At 35.7% G+C, this 22,928-nt stretch overlaps 1 protein-coding gene across 1 annotated transcript in view; it reads left to right on the forward strand.

Annotated features, from left to right (window-relative positions):
* RP1 (RP1 axonemal microtubule associated) overlaps positions 1–22,928 on the forward strand; it is a 203,495-nt gene that overhangs the window by 64,693 nt on the left and 115,874 nt on the right. Inside the window, exons 15-25 of the mRNA XM_090137594.1 lie at positions 1,312–1,415; positions 3,767–3,940; positions 4,550–4,762; positions 6,549–6,726; positions 8,422–8,553; positions 12,958–13,160; positions 15,030–15,119; positions 17,142–17,274; positions 17,536–17,687; positions 20,061–20,215; positions 22,669–22,727. Coding sequence (XP_089993720.1) covers positions 1,312–1,415; positions 3,767–3,940; positions 4,550–4,762; positions 6,549–6,726; positions 8,422–8,553; positions 12,958–13,160; positions 15,030–15,119; positions 17,142–17,274; positions 17,536–17,687; positions 20,061–20,215; positions 22,669–22,727 — 1,593 coding nt within the window. The remainder of the gene's footprint in view (positions 1–1,311; positions 1,416–3,766; positions 3,941–4,549; positions 4,763–6,548; positions 6,727–8,421; positions 8,554–12,957; positions 13,161–15,029; positions 15,120–17,141; positions 17,275–17,535; positions 17,688–20,060; positions 20,216–22,668; positions 22,728–22,928) is intronic.

Consider the following 22,928-nt stretch of genomic DNA (forward strand, 5'->3'; position numbering starts at 1 on the left):
TAATTAAATATATTAGACAATTAGATCAAAACCAAACTGGTATCTATATATCTAAACTATCAATTAATCTAGATGGGAAGTCAGAAGATCAATTAATCTAGATAGGGAGACAGACGCTGTCACCCTATGTTCCCATTTTTATAGTTCAGAGTACAGAATCAACACTAGTACAAAATGAATGCAAGCACTTATCATGTCAGCCTTCTTCCTCCAGAATAAGATCTTTCTCTGACAATTTCTTTCAGATTTATTTCAGTTGTTGAAATTTTCATTTAGGATCCCTGCTTCTTTTTGTATGCTTTGGAGTAAAGTCTTCCAATCTAAGCTATCTACTTCTCTTTTCAAATAAAAAGAAATGTGTTTCAGATACTGGTAGAACTGCTTACTTGTCTTTAGTACATCTAAAAAAGTATAATATAATAGCATAAAAAGCATTGATGGAAAATTTCGTAGGTGGAGATTTGGTCTAGTGTTTTTTAATTTCTCAAGGAGCTTTATCTCTATTGTAAAGTGGAGAACTCGTTTGTGACTGTTGTGTATTGTCCATCTCTTGCCCCAAGGGCTGGAAAACCCATCTATGTCATATAACTTGTGACATCATTCCTAGGGCACAGTGATCATTGACTATATAATCCCAATTATCCTGATGAGAACCTGAAAATCTTATGTCATGGTTACCACAGGAGTCCTCCAGAGACAGCTGCAGTGTGCAGATTGGGCAGCATAATGTCGTGGTACATCAATTTAAAAAAATCATCTCTTGCTGCTGGGAACACTAAAAATGGCACAGCTTTAGCTTTCATCAGTATTTCTTAGCTATGAGGTAATTCTTTGGAATACTGATCAGATTTGAAATTTTCAAAGCCATAAGCTATTCTGCAAGGTTTGCTTTAAAAAATCTAGTATGAATACACAGAAAAAAAAAAACAAAAAAACCTGCTCTCCTACCTGAGAGCTTCGTGTTACTTGCATGATTTGTTATTTACCAAGTCATTCATTGCTATAGTCTGGTTCATTACATCATAGACCTCAACTCCTTTTTACAGATTTTTAAAAGCATGTATACTCACCAAGAGACATTTTTTCCTTGTCATTAACTTCTAGAACTTTTTCCTCGAGGCAAAAAATTAGATGGTTGTCTCTAGGCACCCTCTCCTAAAGGAATTAGGAGGGGGATTCATTGATCAGCAAGATCAAAACTGTTGAGCTAATACAATTGAAAATGATACGCAATTGGTTGTAAATAAAATATGAAATAATATACTTTCATGCTCCAACCTCTTTTATTATTTTTTTTCATTTAACTCTAAGGATTTTTCAATGTAATTGTAAAAAAAGAAAATATTTCCGTATTCAGAAGTCATCAGATACCACATCTTGCTCTCGCTCTTGTCAATGGCTATGCAACTGGAAAGGTAGGAAATACTGCTTCTGGTTTGTGCTTCATAATAACATTTCACTGTCTGATTAAAAACAGTGCTGTTTTTATTCTGGCTAATATATAATCACGCTGTTAGGCAGTTCAGGATTTACAAAGTACAGAACTGAACCCAGGAAATTGTCAAGAGGTAGGCAAATTTAGCTATTGGGCCTTGTCTCTTTTCTCACAGTTAACTTTTTACTCCTTGGTAGCATTTTTAATAGCGTACATAACTTAGTGCAGGAATAAAGAGTTGTTCCATGCCAGTTTATATCAACTTACTATATACTGCCAAGATATCTGGCATACCCTAACATTACCTCTTTTTTGATAAGTATCAATTCTAATACTGATTTTAATTGCCATTGGGTTGTTTTTGTTTTTGTGTTTTTTTTTTTTGTCTTTTTATGTAACCTTCCCGTCGTAAATCAGCTGAAGAATTCCAGATTTATTTTGATCCATACTGGTTCTTCCCATCTTCACAGTCATACTGTTGTCTTTCTTTCTCAGCACTTGGAGTATGCAAGTAAGCTGTAGAATTTAGTACTTTCTGATGAAACTTTTTTTCTATTGAAGAAAGAAGGTGTTGATTTTTTTTTTTTTTTTTTAATTATTTTTTCAGGGAATAATCTCATAAGCAAACTTGGTCCTGTTCTTTTCTTACATTATGTGAGTTAGTATTAAAGGGAATAAAGTACTCACAGTAGAGCTAGATCTCCCAGTGTGAGCACCATCAGCCTGCCAGGTGAACTGTCAGACCTCCTTGCAGGATTTTCTAGTGCTCATGTTCATTATTGTAATTCCATACAGGGAACGCCTCGCAGTCTGTCGTATTGCAATATATCTTACTACAGAGTATTAATTGGACACTTAAATTTAAGCCTTCTCTCTCTTTCTCTCTTTCTCTTCCTTTCTCTCTCTCTCTCTCCCTCTCTGCTAATGAGTATTTTATGAGTTTGATCAGCCTATTGAAAATCTAGACCTCTATTTTCTCATTTTCAGTCTTGCATGATTCTTGTCTTCTCAGATAATATGAGAACTATTGTTATGTGAAAACTTCTGAGGTCTTTGAAATGCCAGCAGGTGAATGTAAAGCAAAATGTCAATACAAAAATTACAGTTGACCTTACTGTATTAAATACACATTTAATTACATTTTTGAGGGGCAAGCCAGCTCAATTCTTTAACAATCACTTCAAAAATCCAGCCAGTTTGTCCTTTACTTTTGAAAGTAGATTGAAGTTGATAGGCAGGTTTTTTGAGTATGAGGCTTTTTTTTCAGAAGGAAATGCCTTGCAAATTAATTTTTTTTTTTTTTTTTTTTTTTTTTAGAAAGTGTGATTCTTTGAAGTCTTAATAATATTGAATCAGAGAGTTATAGAGAACCATAAAATTATTTGGGCTGGAAGTGACCTTGATCATCTAATTCTACCCACACCTGCTGTGGGCAGGGCTGCCCCCCACCAGCTAAGCTGCCCAGGGCCCCATCCAAAGTGGCTTTGAATGCCTCCAGGGATGGGGCACCACAGTTTCTCTGTGCCAGGGCCTCACTTGGTGAACAATTCCTTCCTAAGGTCTAATCTAAACCTATCTTCTGTTAGTTTGAAGCCATTACCTCTTGTCAGGGAATGTAGTGATAAGAAAGAGTATATCCATTTGTCACCCAATATGTGCTGATGTTTGAAAAAATGTAAGATTATGTAAGCCAGAGGACTTTTAAGAGTTTGAGCTGATTACTATCACTTTTACATTTATTAAAAAATTAGTTTTCTTAAATATGTGAATGATGATGGAGTTGTTAAGTTGTTTAAGTACTTGTTTTGTATATTGTCTTTCATACAGTGGAGTAAAGACACAGTCTGCAAATTTGAATAGACAGACATGAATATCGTGATGCTTTGTACTTTCATATAAAACCTCTGACTCTTTGTTTTCTGTGAGACGAATATAAACTACCGAGAACAATCACTATTTGCTACCATCATGCAAATTAGTGTAGCAGAAAGTTCATTTTTGATCTATGTCAGTTTTAAATTCCATCCTTCTTTGCCAGGTTCGTCAGCTGTGACTCGACTCTCTCTGCAGTTGAGGTTCTCTGGTATCTTTCAGGTTATTCTCAGATTAGTTTCATTTTAAGATGAACTGTTTCTGTGCTTAGAAATACAACATTTTAGAACTTCAGTATTAAGACTGCAAATCTGGAAAGTATGGAGAAATTTTCCTTGTAGACTGGGAGTATCATGGAAAATCAAACAGTACGGAAACCATGTCATGATACTCTCTACTTTGGATTTTGCTATGTCTAACAGTTAATATAATTCATTATTTCTACTTTGTCAATGTTAGAGCAAAGACAAGTCTTGCTGTGAGCTCTGCATTCACCTTCAACCAAATGGTTGTGCCATTCTTGAGTCAGCGAGGAACCCAGGTCACACTGTAATGTTCAATCTTCAAGGCAAAGTAGCTGATGAAAAAACAGGATATGCTGGAATTTCCAAGGAATTTGTTGTGCATGTCAAGGTAAGGTTTGGAGAGATAAATTAAGTAGACTTTTCTAAAATTTACAATTATGATGTAAGTCGTATCTAATAGGATCTGAGAAGTGTAAGCTGAAAGAATGATCCTCCTCCACCAGATGGAGTAAAGCCACAATTTAATAGATTGAAATCTTCATTTTCTGCCCTTCTTGGGCAAACGATGGTGATAGTGTAGCTGGTATATGCAAATAATTTAGATAAATAATTTAGAGAAATAAAAATCTTTCTAAAATGTTTACTAAATCTTCATAAAATAGGAGTGTGGGTACATACAAGATGGCTGCATGGGAAGCTATTCAGTTTTAAAGGAAAACAAGTTCCTTAACTTGCCACACTGCTTGAGTTCTGAATGTTGCTCTGTGCTACTGAGTGATAAAGAGTAGGGAAGATGCAGACTAGTGAGAAGCGTCTGCTGTTCAGATTGGTGTCTGCACAGAAGGTAGCTGGGTGTATACTCTACTTTGGAAATTCATTTATGCATGGGAAATATGTAAGTACTTAAAATAAGCTAGTATGACCAGTATCAATATCAAAGATTAATGTGGAGGAAAACTGCACTATTGACAAAGGACTTCTTATCTTTCATTTGAAGGGTGTATTTCACCATGGTGCCATCATTCTGCTCAACACAAATCGCTGCCAGGCTCTGACTGTCAGATCTGATGGGGGCTGCAGTGGAGCAGGTCAGCAGCAACAGGAATCCTACTGGAGGGTGCATAAAATTGGCTCTGGAGTCTGCATGTTTGAGAGTGTGAGAAATCCAGGAATGTACCTGGAGATCAAAGATGGCCAGTGTAATGGAACAGTAAGCACTTCTTGTTTGTATTTCCATCTACAGATAATTTGAGTAGATTGTCAGTGACAGGAGAAAATCTTCTTTGTATTGCTTGGATAAAAATTTGATGAAAGCGTTGTCTGGATTTAAGGTTTTTCAGAACATTCCTTCATTTGTCAAGAAAAGACAGGGGAATATAGCAAGACAAGCTGTCGTGCCTATTTGACACTTAATTATAAAAATATACTCGGTATTTTAAAATATAGTCACATGTATATAGTTAAAATTTATTTGTCAGATGATTCTATGTCAAGATTCTGTTGCTTTTATTTGAGATTTTAAACAACTACAGTTCTACTGCTATGCACTTGTTTCAGAAGATGTTGGAGCCATGTTGGCTTTTACTGAATTCTATTTTGTCCAAAATGAAGAACATGATTTTTTTCTTTATCAATCAGCCATGCAGAGTTTCTTTCTGAAATACTTCATCGTTATGAGCAGCCTTTATATGTAGGAAAAAAAAAATATGTTTGGAGAATATGGTTGAAATATGCTGATTCTTAGACCCATATTCTTCTTCACCTGATTGGAATTTAAGCAATGCACTTTTACACCTGAAAGAAAAAAAAAAAAGGGAAAAAGAAAAAGAGAGAGAGAAAGAAAGAAACTTTATAAATATTATTATTTGTTCATTAATCTTGTTTGTTAATTCTTTGTCAGTTTGCTGATAAGAACAGATACAATTGTTTGGAATGTGACAGAATACAAACATGTTCAGGGATTTAAACTGGTATTAAATCTAAACAGGTTGATGATAAAAAGGAGTAATGAATAATTAAAATGTAAGGAATTTCATGCTGAATTGACTTTTCTAATGTAGTTCTGTTAAAATGAACTAAAATTCACAGACCTACTCATGATTTTTATTTGAGAGTTTAAGTCAATTGTGTATGAAATAGAGTCAGAGCTGAGATCCTCAAATTTTGCCCTTGCTATCAATATACTCTGATCAGAGATAAAAAAAAAAAAAAAAGAAATAAAATAAAAATAAAATAAAATAAATTGATCCATAGTTTGAATGCAGACTTTCTGAATGTCTTGCTTTTTTAGCAGCACCCTCACCACGGGATGGAAAGGAATCTTTCATGTACAGTCTGGATGTTTATTTTGAGCAGTTACTGTATTTTAAGGTTAAAATTACAACACGTGACAGAGTGCTTTTTTCTCTGAGACATGTTAAGCTGGGATTTTTTGTGGCCTGTTTCTGGTTACTGGCCACAAGGAAGTTGTTGTATTCTGAAAACTAATTGAACCCAAATGCAGTTTGTTACAAAATGCAGTTTGTTACAAAATACAGTTTGTGTGCACAGTGCTTTTAAATCCACAAACGTACTCACCACTGTTAGTTGGCCAGATCATTGGAGACTACACTGAGGTTCTGGTTGACTAGGACATTGAAATTGATGCTATAAGGGTTGTGAAATGAAGACAAAAAATGTTTTCACATTCCTCAACCTTCTAAAGGCTTATTAAATGGGGAATTCCTCTGAATATGTCCTGGACTTTGCTTAAACCCTAACATGATTCGGAGTATTTTTATTCTTTTTCATTTGCTCATATTATTGATTGGCCTTTCTGGTCATGGAGGACTACACAGAACCAAGGTGTGGGTAATAATGTAGCACATTAAGAAGACGCTAACGTTAATCTGAAATGTCACTAGAAAATAGTAATATATAAGTCTTAAGAAACATTCAGCTTACCTAGATACATCAGTGCAATCGCTGATTTCAGATTTCTGTCTTCAATTTCTTAGGGCACAGGTGATGAATACTGTCACTTTAAAATTGAGAAGAATTGGGAAGCTGGATCTGTAAGTCTGGAATCAGTGCGGAGTAAAGGGATGTATGTTGGTCTCCTGCCAGATGGTCAGACCAAGCCAGTCATTAACATTGGAGAGAGCAACATTTTTTTCTACCCACAGGTCATCAAATGTATGTGATTTCTTAATATTGCAGTTTGCCTAAGTGATTAGTGTTTCTGACAGACAAAGTTCAAAACAAAAACATGTAAGATACGTTATTTGCTTGTTGTTTTTTAGTAATTTTAAAAGCGAGAAGTTTTATCATACAGTTTGTCCTGTGTAGCTAGTTAATTTTGCTCTATTTATTTCCTTTAATAAAAATAAAGGGTGCAGAAGAATTATTATTATTTTTTTTTTTTTTTTTTTTTTTTTACTGAACAGATACATTTTGGAGCATGAGAATCAAAACAGATGACAGGATAGACATGGAGTTGACTCCTTGGCCTATTCCCCATTCTGGCTACAGATTAGAACGTGGGGAGATACTATCTTGCTCTCAGCTACAGCACATTTTCCTATTTTTAGAGGGAAAGCTCTAAAATTTAGAGAGGGCATATGTAGCAGAAATGCCAAGTCATGGCCTGAACCAGTGATTGAGCACCTGGTGGGAAGGCAGGGCCAACCCAGAGAAGTTCAGGTGCATGCAATGCCCCTGAGTGACCGGAACGGATGGAGACAGGGTCCACCCCTTTCCAGACCTCGCTTAAGGGTTGGCAGTGGAGGTGAGGTTATCTTGCTGGAATTCCCTGGATCGCTGTTTGCTTGTCTCATCTCCTTCTGGAGAATCACATTTTTAATTTGGTGAGCAATTTGGAGCCAGCTGACTGGGTTCATTATTGTAGAAAATAAAACTATATTTGTAATCTTATCTGAAGGACACAGACACAGAGAACAAGAAATGCAGCATCTAGTGGCAATGCTAAAGTGGCCATCAGTTGAAAATTAAGAATTCTGTCAGGTTTTTGTCAGACAAATGAAGAGCAGGCTCAGCTTGATGTCTTCAGTCAACAAAGGGAAAATATGAAAACAGAGACCCTGTCTCTTTAATTCTGTTTCATGTATTTTGTCACCAAGACATACAGAAGTATTTTCAAAGTCACTGTGATGGCACTGTTACCATTCAGTCCCTACTTACAGCAGGGTGCTGAGAATATTTCAGTTTCTGTGTCTTCGTAGACTAAAGCAAAGCGTTTTTCCTTGCAACCTTTTGGAAGAGCAAGGTTTTGAATGGAAATTCTCAAAAAAGCAGAGCTTACTGATGCTGTTAAAACAAAGTGAACTGTTAGTTTGTTACAGGCTGGAGTTCTCCTGAATCCTTGTTACTCAGTAAAAGGAAGAAAACAGTAGTTACTGTTTTCTATTAAAGCAAGAAAGATTTGTCTGTTTGCTATTTCATATTATCAGAAATGGCCTCTAGCAGTTTTCATTTCAGCATTCCTACTCTTTAAGAAAGGAAATACTGTGAAGAAACTGATCTTGTGGAAAACCACATTTGAGCAGGTCATTTCATTCATGCCTCGATGTTAAACTGCGACTTAGATTTTCAAAGCACTAAATGGATATTTGTTGGTACATCATATTTATTCTCTACTTTTTATGACATGTTGCTAACAACAAAATCCTGTTACTAGTAGCTGTGTGGTACATTGAGAAAAGAGTTTGGTGTCCATCATGTTGAATTATCAGTAGGTCTAGTATTAGTGTTTGTCACATATGGACATATGGAAAGCTTCTGAGGGGAAAAAAAAAAAAAAGAAAGAAAGAAGTAGCAAATGATTTGTAGCTAGTGACAGAAATTACAGAAATTTACATTTGATTGTTTCAGTTGGCTGGGAAAATCCCACAGGAACTCCTGTAGAAACCAATCAAGAGAAGAAAGACTTCAGAGAATCTGAACGCCCACCAGCAAAAGCCCAGTGGCAAACATCTCAAAGACCTTTGGTTTTTCCACCCTCAGGTAAGAAACAGTCAACAAATCAGTTCTGGTACAACATTAAAGTATGTCTGCCTCCCATGCATATTTGCAGTTACTTATCTGAGGAAGGGAAATGTATGGCTCTTTTAGAGTTTTGACCTATGCATACATACATACAACATAAAAGTCATTATTTTTTATTTAAAAGGAGCATTGAAAGGTGGTTCATTGAATAGGCAGTGATTATAATGTATCTGTTGAATAATTTCACACTGGTATTTTTTGAATCTGTAATCATCTATGGCAAGGACTGCTTCTGTGGAATTTAAGAGGCTGATATCACCAAGAGCCCAATCCGAAGCTTTTGGAAAGTCATGGAATATTTCTTTCACATTTTCTGCTTTATAATTCAGTAGGGGAAAGAGTAAGTTTTCAATGTGTGAATGCTAGTTTGGTTTCTCTGTAGCTAGGCAGTTAAGAATAGTTAATTAATGTTCAGATTGCAATTTCAAAGTGTTCCCAACAAGTTTGTTTGTTTGTTTGTGAAACAGATGTCAAAGGGATAATCATTCATAGCGTATAATGTTGGGAAGGATTTTAAACAAATTCAATTGGAACAAAACATTCTGCTTGAATTCAAAGCATAGGTGTGGAGTATTATTAATTACTGTTAATTTTTTCTGTCAATGTTTCCATTCTTGGCTTAAAATGTTCACTTTCTGGTTCAAATCTATCAGTCCTCGTGTTATATTATTGTGTTACAAAGTCTTCCCAAATTGTTGTGGGTTGTCTGCAAGTATCATGATATACTGTGCATTTCAAAGCCATGGCAACAGCTTACAAACCATCACGCCTGTTTTCAAAGGAGTAGGATGTTTTTAGGACTGGATACAAATGATTCCACAATATCTCCATAAAATTGGTTAAGTAAGGTCAGTTAGCACTTTGAAGTGTTTCTGACAGTTGTATGTCTGGTCTTTGCTTACACAAAAGGGACAGAAATATCAGGTACTCTGCCATCCAAAGAAAATACTCATATTGAGTAAGAGGTTCTTACTTAGGTTACTTTAAAAGATATCTGATCTTCGATATTCAAAGTTTTATTTTAATGGAAATTTATTAAATACCCCCTTGCTTTTTTTTTTTTTAAAACAGAGTTAATATTGGAAAAAAGGTGATGTTTGGAGTTAGTATACAGTCCAGCAATAGACTTAGTATTTGAACTCAGAACAGATTAGCTGTCTACTGCATCTACTAGCCAGTATATATCTTTTGGTTGTTAATTTCACAAATAATAATTGGTTTGGGATTAATCATAGAAGAATAGAAACATACAGTCATAGAATGGTTTGGGTTGGAAGGGTCATTAAAGCCCACCCTGTTCCAACTCCATGATGTGGGCAGGGCTCCCCCCCAACAGTGAAAACTGCTACAGCAGAAGGTATTTCTGTTGCAATGTGAGTTCTTTGTTCCTTGAGACATTTCTGCCACAGAAGGTGATGTCAGGTTTCAGCATCTACTTCATAGCTCACAGAATGGAGAATTACAGTCACTGTCAGAGATATGTCAGCAAAAAATGCATGAGACCATGTTATAGACTTAAGGTCAAATGTTCTGCCTGAGCTAGAAGGGAAGGAATATATATAGTTAGAGGATCAGAGAATGAAAGAAACTGAATCAGAAGACAAGAATATCTCAAACCAAGGATTTTTAAATCTTCTGTTGTCAGAAACAAAATAAAACAAAAATCAACAGACCAACTGAGAGCACATACTTGTGTATCAATCGGTAAGCATGAAATGGACTGAGCATTTTTTCTTTGTCTGTTCCTTATGTTTCTGAAATCATGTTGAAATTTGAATGGCAAAAACATATCTGCGTCTACAAGTCAAAGTAAGGAGATTGATGCCATTAGCTACCAAGAAGTAGGCACAGTTTGTAACGTGGAGAAAAATGTTGTGGTTCAGTATTAACAAACTGAATCTCCAAGAAACAATTTCTGTACTTTGCATGTTGCTTTTCCATATGTCTGGACTATTATTAGTTACTATCATTTTTTTAACACATTTTATTTATAAAGCTAAATAAGATACAAATAAAATCTGATCTAATTTCCTTTAGGTTTACATTGAAAATGGTGATACACAGGAGGGCAATAAAATACATCATGTCTATTGTACAAGCTTCTGCTGTAGACATTCATTTTTCTGATGGTTCACTTCAAAATTGTCACTTAATCATACAATCTTTGGGGACCAAATTACTCTCATTTTGCTTTAGATTTAAGATAAGTAAATAAAAAAGCAGAGTAATTTTTATGAAACTGTGAAGGATTGTGGCTTTTCCATAATTTTCATGCAGGACTATCAGAATGAATTTTTCTCGCAATGGATTTACATCATGGTGCCATGAAGTGTATAAAATCCCGTGACTAATCCAGAGTAACCATCAAATCCTCTTTTCAGATTGGAATATTTTTAGCCTGCAGCAAATCAATGTGACTGATTTCCATTTGTAAGAAGTGCCAGTAAATTATGAGGCAAACAGCATTCAAAATCTGTGAATTGTTTGTGCATTATATTTTTTTTTCAGGATGCAGTACTTTGTGCTTGCAGTAGGTGTTTTGGGCAGCAACAACCCAAGAAGGGAATTCTTATACTAAGTATAAAGAGCAGCATGGATTTCCTTATGCTTCTTAAAATCTGTGCTTTTCTTGGATATTTTAATGCATTTGCTAGGGAGTGTTTGTGGGTCACAGCATCACCCAAACAAGTACGATGTGGTGTCAGATAGCTTAAGTAAGTCTGTTTTGTTACAGGTGAGGAACTGTGTAGTTCTGGTTAGAGAAAGTAGTGTTGCTCTAAGAATGTTAAGAAGTCACACTGTCAAAAAAAATTACTGGATTGAAGCAACTATTTTGTTATAGTTATTGAAAGACACGTGCCATGAAGATGAAGAATTCATTGGTCACAAAAGTTTTGTAAGAAGGAAGTCCCAGGGATTCATGCCAAGTTTTTTAATTGTATTCATGCTTTTACTTCATTGATGACAAGGTACAGCTCAGTGAGTTTTACAAATCTGTCATAGATTTTATTTTTTTATTTTTTTTAGTATTTATATTGAGTTTGGCTAGAGTGATATTAATTTTCTTCACAGCAGCCAGTTTGGTGCTGTGTTTCAAATTGGTGTTATCAGTTTTGATAACACAGTGATGATTTATATATTTTGGTTAGTGCTTGTCATAGATTGGGAATCCTTTACAAATCAATATTAGTGTCAGTTTATGAATTCAGCAATATTTTAAGTGATTTTATGCACCTGGAGCCTGTGGCCTCTGAAAGCTTGGTTCATCAGATGCAAATTAATGGGTGAGAAATGAGCTGTGGGATACAAAAGGCTGAAAGAGCTGAGCCTTTCAGCCTGCAGAAGGGAAGGCTCCAGGGAGACCTGGTAGCAGCCTTTCAGTGTCTAGAGGGGAGTTATAAGAAGGAAGGGGACAGACTCTTTAGTAGGGAATGTTCTGACAAGAAAAATGGTTTCAAAATAAAATAGGGGTGATTTAGACTAGGTTTTTTTAAGAAGTTTTTCTTTACAATAAGGTGAGGCACTGGAACAGGCTGCCCAGAGATGTGGTAGATGCCCCATTTCTGGAGACAATCGAAGTCAGGTTGGATGGGGCTCTGAGCAACCTGATGTAGCAGTAGGTGTTCCTGATCACTGTGGGGAGTTGAACCCAATGATCTTTAAGGGTTCCTCTCAATTAAAAAAATTATAGATTTCTATGAAAAGAAAATTAATCTGCAGTGTGGATAATGTTCATCTTGTTTAACACATTAACAAGTCTGTTTGCAGCTTTTTGAAGAATCATTTAGGAACTCCTGCAGGACACAGTATAGAGGCACAGTGGGTTTTTTTTTCTTTGCAAACTGAGGGATTAAATCCGCCTTTTGTGTTTGAGCGTATTGTAAATCTGGGGGAGATAGGACCTCTCTGTTCCATGGAGGATTCATGGAGAGGAGTGTGTAGAGGTGAATTTATGGTTGTGCCATTACTGAAAAGTAGTGCTTCAGACACCTGATGTTTGCAAACTCTATTTTTTTTTTTTTTCTCTTAAGTAATACTGTACTGCTGTTGTCTTTTTCATACAGATCCTCCCTTAGCCTAAACACTGGCACTATGTACTTAAGAATGATTGGGAAAGGATTTTTTCTTTTCTAGTTGAATCTTATAGCTAATCCAAACAAGACATTTTCCTCATTTGTCACTGAAAAAATACAATCCCCTCTTCTGTTATGGTCTCCTTATCACAGAATCACAGAATTGCAGGGCTTGGAAGGGACCTCTAGAGATCATTGAGAATTATTGAGGTTATGCACTGATGTTATAACAGTGACTGGCAGTTTCATGTCAATTTTCATCTCCCGCTTAATGTTCTGTATTTCACAGAGGAAAGGAGAAGTCCCCAAACTGGTGAGTGTTCCCTTCCTTCGTCTGATGACTGGAAAGTGTCAGTGCTGACAGGAAGTGCAGGAGCTCGAGCAAACGTCACTCTCTGGATATATGGAGATGGAGGAGCAGACGGACCAATAACTCTTGACAAGGAGAACAGAAAGCAGCTGTTCCTTCCTAGGCAAGAGGATGAATTTCAGGTAGTTAATGAAGGCTAAGAACATTATTTTACTGTGTTTCTTTCCAAAGATTATCCTGTCATGTGAAAAGAAAAAATATTTTTCCCTTCTGTTTACACATAAAACAAATCTCTCTAATCTCTGTGTATTCTGCATTAAATCAGCTTAGTGCAAATAGTTAGCAGTGGAGGAGCCATTCTTTCTTTCAATTTCCTCTCTCAGACATTTATTTCTCTAAGACCATTGATTTGAAACTAGCTTTAGAAACTGTCCGCTCCAAAACAAATCACATATAATGCAAGGCTTATATATAATTCAGGTATCTTTAGTAATGAAATGCTCTTGTGCACAGTCTTCACGGCATACTTTAAAGTGATTATCATCTAACTGGTTCAGTTAAAGCTGATAACTGAGACATTTTTCAGCCACCACATTATAAATACCTGGAATACCAGAAGTTTTATTGCTGAGAGACCAATAACTGAAAAGTTATCATGGTCATTAAAGCACAGAGTTTCACTATATTATTTAAGAAGAATCCCACTTTCACTGTGACAAGATTATTTCTAGATGGACTGAGAGTAAATTATTGAAGGAGCTAATATTTCTGTTTTGCTGAAGTCTTTCTGTCTGAGATGCATGTGACACATTGCTGTCTTCAGATAACTGAAGCAGAAGTTGTACTTTTCACATTTTGTATAAATTTATTTCTGTACTCATCAATTCTTCCAATGCGGACTTGGCACAAATTGAAATTAATTCTGTCAACAATATTAATAATAATCTTCATGAATGCGACATAGACAAGAAGATAAAAAACTGAGCTTGCACTTGGTTAAGCACATTGTCTATATATTCTGATCCATGGGGAATCCTGTTCTCTTAATTAGTGAATAATTCATAAGCAGCATTGAATAATGACATGCTTACGATGTTAACCTGTATGTTCTTAAGAGATGGACAAGTTTCTTTTTTCTAAAATGAATATTGCCCCTTATAGCTCAGTGCTCTGTATAACGATATTGGGGGCACGCAGGATCTATCAGCACCTGGGGCTACTACTATGGTTCTTTTACATCATGCCAGCAGTATTGCTTTCAGACAAAAAACAACAAATGTCACCAAAGTGCTTTTCAATCTTTAGTGTGAAATAGGCAAAAAAAAACTCTTTGAGTAAGAGCTTTTTCTTCTTCTTTTTTTTTCATTTAAGCTTTATCCTGTACTTGTTTAGCAAGGTAAGTCTTGAAATGAGAATCTTCTGTTTAGCTTTTGCATCTTTGACCATGGTATGCTATTTTCTACATCAAACTGTATTAAACTTTATTTTTAAAGAAATAAATTCAATCATAGCTCTGGTCAGTGGTTCAAGGAGCAAAATGGCTATCAAAAGCCTGTGATAGTCAGGCAGTTTGGATTTACTTTTTTTTAACCTTTTACTTTATCAACAGTATGCATGACTATGAAGAGTTCAAAAATTATCTGGAGAGGTGAAAGCCATTCATATGTGGCCTTTCCTCTCCTACTTTACTCATCTGAGTCGTCTTGTACATTTGTGTTTTGTAATACGCTTAAAATAATCAAACAGCCATTAATCAGAAAAGCTAATAAGAGATTCAGTAGAAAAGGTAGAAAACACGAGAGCAAAGTATATTCAGTGAACAGCTGCAATTTGAGGCAGAAAATACATAGACCTATGCTAGCCATTAGGCTGCTGCTTCTTCCATGTGTATGAGAGACTGAAATATGTTTTGGTCATTAATTGGACACAATGTTATATAGCAAGGTATGTCCTTCCTTAATCACAATACAGCCTTTTCTGTACAAAATTAATGTATGCTACATCCATTTTTGTCTGTAGTTATATGTTATGTTATTTTTGTTTTAATTCAGGTTAAATTAAAAAGCGTTGGGAATATCTACAAGATAAGAATTGAACTTGGTGAATTACTGAATAAGCGGTCAGAGTGGAACATACAAAAGGTAAGATTTTTATGATAAATTCTTTTCTGCTTCATTAATTTTTTGTACAGACTAAAAACCCATCAGTGCTTCTGTTGTCTCACAAGCAACCAAAGCAACCCTATAGCTTCATGAATTAAAAAATGCTTTTTGTGGTACATTTTTATTTTCTCGTCTTTGGTTGCTTGTGAGACAACAGAAGCACTGACACAGTCAGTCTCCCGAAATGAACTTCTGAACGTTGTTTGCTATTATTCTTTTAGTGTATTCCAATTTCAGTGTATAGGTGGCTTATGCAGTTTTACTTTTTACAAGTTCACCTGTACTCTTAGATGTTTGCATCTATAGCTACTTCACAGCTATAAATTCAACTATGAAAAACTGACTGATTGAGTGACTGAGCAACAATTATTTCATGACAAGTGCATGCAAAGAGTGATCAAAGTTTAAGTATAGACTCATTATAATTGGTGCAAGCATAATTCACAATTATTTCAAGGAAAAAGAAACTACTGCTTTTAATTCAGAGTTATTTCTTCTTTTGTGCTTCTATTCTAGCTCTACTGTTCCCATGATAGGAACATTTGTCAGATTAAATTAATACTAATTCCTGAAAACACTGACCTCCATGCAGGATGTCTTTCATAATTGCGGATAAATATTTGTCTTCTGTTTCTTATTTTGAATCTGTAAAAGACATAATCTCATTCTTTGGCTTTTCACTTATCTTGAAAAAAGGACTGATTTAGAAAGCCAGTATTACAGAGTAACAAGAGACTTTGACATTCATCCAAAGCCCTTAACTGTAACCCCACCATAACCATGTAAGTGTAAATATTTCAGTTGCTGAAATGATTGCAGGAATCTTAATTTCCATCCTGGTGGTTACAGCACATTTCTTTAACGTTTGGTTTAAATTTCATAGGGTGACTCCAGCATTATTTATGCAAGATGAAATAAATTATGTTGAAAGCTGTGTTATCTGACCAAGCAGTTAATATTCGCTATTGTTATGAATCAGCAGGGGGAGCTCTGCCAATAAACATTAGAGATTACGAATGTGCTGCAGAACTATTTCTTGTTAGAATAAATACATGCTTTGGATGAAAGGACGTGTTTCTTTTATTGAATATTTTACTGGAAAAAAAAGATGGAAAAACGTTATCCTGATTTCTTAAGTATTGGAATGCGAAGTAAATACTTATTTTAATAACTGTTCACAAAGCTTATGTCTGCTATATCCATGTTAAAAAGAGAACTGCAGAGACAGTTTTCTGCTACTGATTTCCTTTTGCTCATGAAGGCCTATGGAAAACTGCAGTAGGCACTACTAATACCAAGAGAAACTACTCCCACAAAAGAAAAAGAAAAATTGCTTTAGTTATAGGAACTAAGTAAGACATCCATTACAATGTACTGTGGATAATAACTAGAGAATTAAAATTTCTCCTAGGAATAGAGGGAGTGTTGGTACTGTGACTTTTTTTTCTGTTCCACTGTAAAAGCCAAATACAATGTGAATTAATTTAATATTTCAACATATCTTTCTGCACCTTGGTAAAGACAAAATAGGTGATGACTTCCATTTTCATTTTAATATAAGGACATTAATCTTATGTCTTCCAAATACATGGTCTGCCTTAACCTCGCTGTTAAAGTACTCTAGTCATTGTTATGCATAGAGGGGGCCCACTGGCAGAAATTACAATAACTGACATTCCTTATGGCAAAAATTTTATTTACAATTTTAAACTTTTATTTACAGATTTGTTTGCTCCAATATTAAGTTGACTTAAAAGTTCAAGACATTTATAAAGAATGTAATCTGGCAGTTTCATTTGAGATATGAATATGGATCCTCCGTAGTGATGAGTAAAGTAGTAAAGTGATAGCTAAAAGAAAAAATGTTTTCATACTTCAATTTTGTATGTCATATTTACTGCTCATGTTTTTCTGAAATAGAAGAAAATATATAGAAAATACATTTTGTGGTGGAGGAGCAAAGCACTGGAAAGAGTTATAGTTAATCTATTTCTTCCCTAGGTGACACTGCAACACCTGATGAGCAAGAAAACTCTGAATTTTTCAGCAAACACCTGGTTGTCAAAGAGTGATGATGATAGGGATTTTGTCTGTGAACTTCCATTAGTGGAAGCTGGAAAACCTATTTATCCAAGTACGTGTGTACATCACAGTTACGTATGTATTGGTTACTTGGTTTTCAGTATTGCTGTCATCTAAATTATATTCATCTGCTATATGTCCATAAATGTAGTCTTAGCAACCTTGGAAACAAGCGGATTGAGTTCTGGAGAATATATTCCAGTAAAGTAATTACAAATCATACTTAGCAGTATTGTTTCCATTAAGCTGGAATGGTGAGTAAAATGATCTGTGACCACACTTAACATATTTTTTCTTTTGGTTAATTTGGAAGTTATTTTATATCGTGTTTATGTCTACACGGGTGACTTGGAGCAAGCTGACACGGATTCTCCAGTTTATCTATGTATCTATGGAAAAAGAGGAGATTCTGGTCAAAGACTTCTGCAGAAATCTGGTATCCCAGTGAAATTTTTGAGAGGAAAGGTAAGTTTGAAACAATTCTTTCAGCCACATACATATAATTAAGTAACTGATTGATCTTAAATGTTCCTAATAAAGAAAAGATCATAGAATCATAGTATCACAAGGTTGGAAAGAACCTGCAAGATCACCTAGTCCAACTGCCCTCCCATCACCATCACTACCACAAGCTACTAAACCGTATCTCATAGCTCCTCCTATCATCCAGATAGGAGGAACACCACCATCAGTGTCAGATCATAGAGGTTTAGCAAAATTATACCTAATAGCTAAACAAAATTTTTACGAATCCAGGAGTGATGAGAATGAGTAACAGCACAGGCAAGCAATGGGGAAGAAAAATTAAATGAAGAATGCCAACTGATGAGAAGAGCTGCCTGTGAACATAAAACATTCTATCAAGGTATAGTGAGTTACAGCTGGAAACAAACGAGCGTGCAGAAATCACTCCATGATTTTGGATCTTGGTAACTGGTGGCTGTTTCTTTTAGTTCATGAGAGGTTAACATGGAGATTAATTCAAGACAGATTTGAAGTCATTTCATCTTTCTGTTGCAGCTGATCTCCTTCATGAGTAAAATACTCGTTGTCCTGAATTTCTGTAGCTGTGTATGTTTGAATGTGAGGAACTACTGAGTTTAACCTTAACTCTGTCACTAGACTTCTTTCAGCCTCCCAAGAAAGAAGACTGGTTCTTCACTTGAATGTCTAAATCATGCTATCAAGCTCTTAGTGAACGCTTACAAAAGAGCAAAGCAGTACATAAAATGCTAAGCACAGCAATAACTTGTCAGGAAACTTCAGAGCTATAAATACTATTTTAGAATGTTTGTTTGTTTTTTTTTATACTGTTACTAATGAGTTAGGTAGAAAGTTCTATCCACATTGAAGTTCAGAATTTAAGTGGAGTTGTTCAGGGATTATTCTAGCTGATTTGATAGTAAATTCCCCATGTTTTTTATACATGGCTCAGAGGGGGCTGCATATTATTGAAATGGGTGGGTAAGGGAGTGGATTGAAGGAGGAGAGGTAGAGCAGGGCCTGGGATATATCGTTTTGTGTCAAAGGTAGTTGAATGCTGACTTGAACAATATGTTTTAATCCCTACCACAGGTATTTGCCCAATATCATAAAGAAAACCTTTCCTAAATGCCCACTTCCTGTATGCCTCTGCTTTGCTGCACAACCAGTTAAAATTTTCAGAGCAGCTCGAGCTGTAACAGAGGTTGAAGTGCATTCTGCTCTGTACATAGCAGGTTCCTTCAAGTGCTAAATATGCTGATATATTAACCCCTCTGTTTCTCAGTTGAGCACCCAAACTCATTTGCATCTTAGATGTTACTGCCAAAAGCCGTGAATGTTTTAAAACAAACATTCTGTAGGTAAAACAAAATATTACACAGATGTGTTTTGTGGAAAAATAGATGCCAGTGTTAGCAGAAAACACCTAGGTACTATAAGTAAATCACTAGGGAAATCAGTTCTGCTTCAGTGGGCTCTTTGGTGGTTGCTGTAAATAATGCATAGAGCCGTAAAGATAATGAAGATAAAAAGACGTATTGAAAAGCTCAGCTCTGCCTTTGTACAATTTGAGGCAGGGATCCTTCAGAAAGTATGGCTTGTGATCATATATTACAGATACACAAGGGAGAAGTGAAGCTGCATAGTCTTAATTCTGCCATCTGCCAAGGACTGAGAACCTTACAGATATGAATTTTCTGATGTAGTTCATTCCTTCATTTTGCTTTTACTGAGAAGTGTGATTTGGACAGTTGCATTTTGAGAGACAAAGCCATATGCTGCTTATTGTGACAAAAATTACCAACCAGAACCTTTCACTTGCTCAGCTTCATGCTCTTATTATAACAACCTTTGTCAACTGTAAGCACAAGTCTACGAGATTAACAAGGGCAAAATGGTATATCAGATTCCAGTTTCACTGAGCAAAATAGAATGTAAATAGCAGAGATGAGACCAAAAAGAGGAAAGGATGAAAATACCTGTATTTAAAATAAGCATTAACAAGCGAAATAATTGCCTGAAGGGGTTCTTACCTCTAGAAGAATTATTGTAAGCTGTGATGTACTGAGATAATAATGCAGAGCATTGGGCAGCATTCTGGATGGCGGATGAAAAATCCCCACAGTTTATTTTGGATTATTTTTGCATTCTGATTTTTAGTTGTATTTTCTCATTTGGTCTGATATGTAACCAAAATACATTTACCATTACGATACAACCCCTTTGATACAATTCGACTTCCTATAAAACCACTGGGGCATCGTAAGAGTCAGATTAGGCTTTTAAATGCTGATACTTCCAGATTGTTTTAATGTTGGCAAATTATGGAGTGCTCTCTTCTCCTCTGTCTCCTAGGTCAATGCTTTTGAAGTGAAAGCTGTATCTCTTGGAAAGCTGCAGAAGGTGCTGTTGCGCTGTGAGGCTAATTCAAAGTCTCAGTATTGGTACTGCGATAAAGTCGTTGTCAGAGAAGATGAGAACAACTCAGAATATGTTTTCAATTGTGAAAGGTACTTTTTACAAGAATTATCTTAAATATAGGATAGATTCCCGAGAGTGTCTATCATTCCATTAACAATATTTTGCCAATAAGAAATACTAAATATGATTTTTCTTCCAGGAAGAGACAGAATTGGACTAATTTGCAGTTTTATAAAATCCACAAAGTGTGTTGCTTCAGAATAAACTGTTTGAGTTTGTAAGATTAAATTAGTACAGTGTGATATGGTTACTAGATTATATAGTGTACTTCATCATACAAAAATCAGTGCTATAAATGTGGCTTACATATTCAGAATGCATTTTAAACTAAAATGTATTTCTAAATAGGAAAGAAAATAGAATTGAAATTCAGAAGTAGCATTCATTCTCAGCTCAGAGAAACATATGTCCTTGCATGGGTAGCATGGCCTAAGAATAATGTATGCCAAGGCACTTTGCTATATTAATTCTGCAATAATTACCCTGCTAGATGTTGATCAGTAAAAATTATTCAGTGACAGAGAGAGAAAAATTTTCATCCACAGCTTTCCTACAAGGAAGCTCTGCCTCTGAAAAAGGATTAAAGTAAAGCAGTGGGGCCCAAATGTAATGCAGAAATACTGTGCTCTGTTCAAGGAGGGGAGCAGCTTTGTGTTTCAGAAATCTCTCTGATGCATCTTACCTGTGCTCAGGTTTTTAGCAGAAATGGTATAGATAAGCTGTCATCTAGTAAGACAAAAATTATTTCTTAGGGACTACTTCTTACACAAACTGGCAAATTTTCAGGTCAGAAATAAGGAACCTGAAAAATTTACAGAATTTCATCAAATAGTTATGTGATTTAAGCTACTTGTACCTGTGTCCTTCAGACAGGATTTCTTAGCACCTAAACTATTAGTAGTGATAAAATAGCACAGAGAAATATATTTGTAGCTTTTCCTGCACTTTTAATCTGAGAAGTTTCTTTTGGGAAGTTAGAAAAGAGGGAATTAATAAACATGCAGAGAAAGCAACTGAAAAGCAATAAACTTAATAGGATTGATTTGAAGTTTATTTTGGGTTTTATTTGTCAGCAAAAGAAGCCTTTAGCAAATAGTGATAATTCCACTCTGTTCTAAGGATTCTATTTCTTTTTTTTTTTTTCCTGGAGATAAAATTGCTGGAATGTTGGCATTGCACTGATTGGCATTGCACTGATCCCTTTCCTGAGGGTGTCACAGCCATCTTTGGTTTTTTTTTTGTTTGTTTGGTTGGTTTTTTTGAGTCTGTTCCTGCAGTGGCAGACATCTCTTTGTTCCTGTGTCAGTTTCATGCTATTTGTTGGTGTGAACTTGTCAGGTAGGGGCAGTGGGAAAGAGCAGGAGGAGAATCCAGGGACAGAAGTCTGACACTGTCTAGGGATAGACAAGGCTTCAGAAATTTAGCTCTTGTTACAGAGCCACTTCTCAGCAGCTGCTGAAAAGGTAAATTTTGATTTGCACCTTTGATGCACGTGGACCACCTGATAAGCAGCAGAACTGCACAGAGCCTGAGGGCTGGGTATGGAGAGTAAGGTAAGGGGAGCTTCTGCAGAAGGGATGGATGAGCATGTGCTAAATGGCATTTTGTCCTTGCTTAGGGAAATGAGGAACAATACATACAAGCTTTGTATCTTCTTTATTGTCTACTGAGGCTCTTTTGGCCCTGAGGCTCCAACTTTGGAGTGAATTATGCAGCTCTTCCTCATTCTGGGGGCAGCTCTTTTTTCCTCTTGGCCTCTCTACACTCATTCTCTTCAGCTTATGCTGGATTGCAGAGAGCCTTCATAGGAGACTCAATGATTTAGGTCGTTCTTGGAGAGACTGTGGGAGTGGACTCAGTAAATAAAACCCAGCAGCCTAGAAGCTTAATGAATATATTTTTTGTTCTGTAGACATTGAAGGTTTTGTTTGTTTCTTTGTTTATGAAACAGGAGGGAACTATAAGAGTTAGTAACGCATGTTCTGAATAGAAAGTTTTCAAAATAATCACAGCCTAGTGTAACACAGCTAAGAGGCCTAGACAACATTTACCTTCATCCAGTCTTCAGACTCATCTATCAGCCCTCAGCTGTTAGGGAGAACAAGGAAGCACAGAATTTGATTCCATCTTTGTTCCATCTTTGAAATATATACACACAAATTATAAATGGCGCTTAGTCTGTAGAACTGAAATATTTTTCTGCTCCATTTTAGCTATACAAATAATTATGGTTGTGCCACATGAATCTCTTAAAGGACATGGGTATATTTTATTCATACACAGCTCTTAGATTTGCAAAAGTACAATTTCAATTGTTGGGTCAGACCCTTAATTCCCGCTTTAACATCTATCAAATAAAATACTAACATTTTTGTATTTGCTGTCGTATATATTTGTTATAAAAGTGAGATGCCAGTAACTCAATTGTATTGTCTTGTAGAGGAAAAAATCTTATTCCTACCTTTTTTTTTGTTATTTTTAGGTGGCTTCCTTTTATGTCCCAAGGTGTAATTCATTCAGAAATGGAGCTGTACCCTCAAGGTAAGTTTTAACATTACTCTATGGAAGTGTGATCAATAAATAAGTTGTACTGAAGAACTTTAGGCTGAATTTATACATCGAATATCAAGGTTAACCATTTTGCTGCTTCATTTTGGAATTTCTAAAGGAATACAGTTTATATTTATGTTGCATGATGGGTATAACTATTACTTGAGGATGTAGTGAGGGAAGGATTGAGAT

The sequence above is a fragment of the Phasianus colchicus genome, chromosome 3 (assembly GCF_987193195.1).
Source record: "Phasianus colchicus chromosome 3, bPhaCol1.hap1.1, whole genome shotgun sequence".
Taxonomy (NCBI): Eukaryota; Metazoa; Chordata; class Aves; order Galliformes; family Phasianidae; genus Phasianus; species Phasianus colchicus.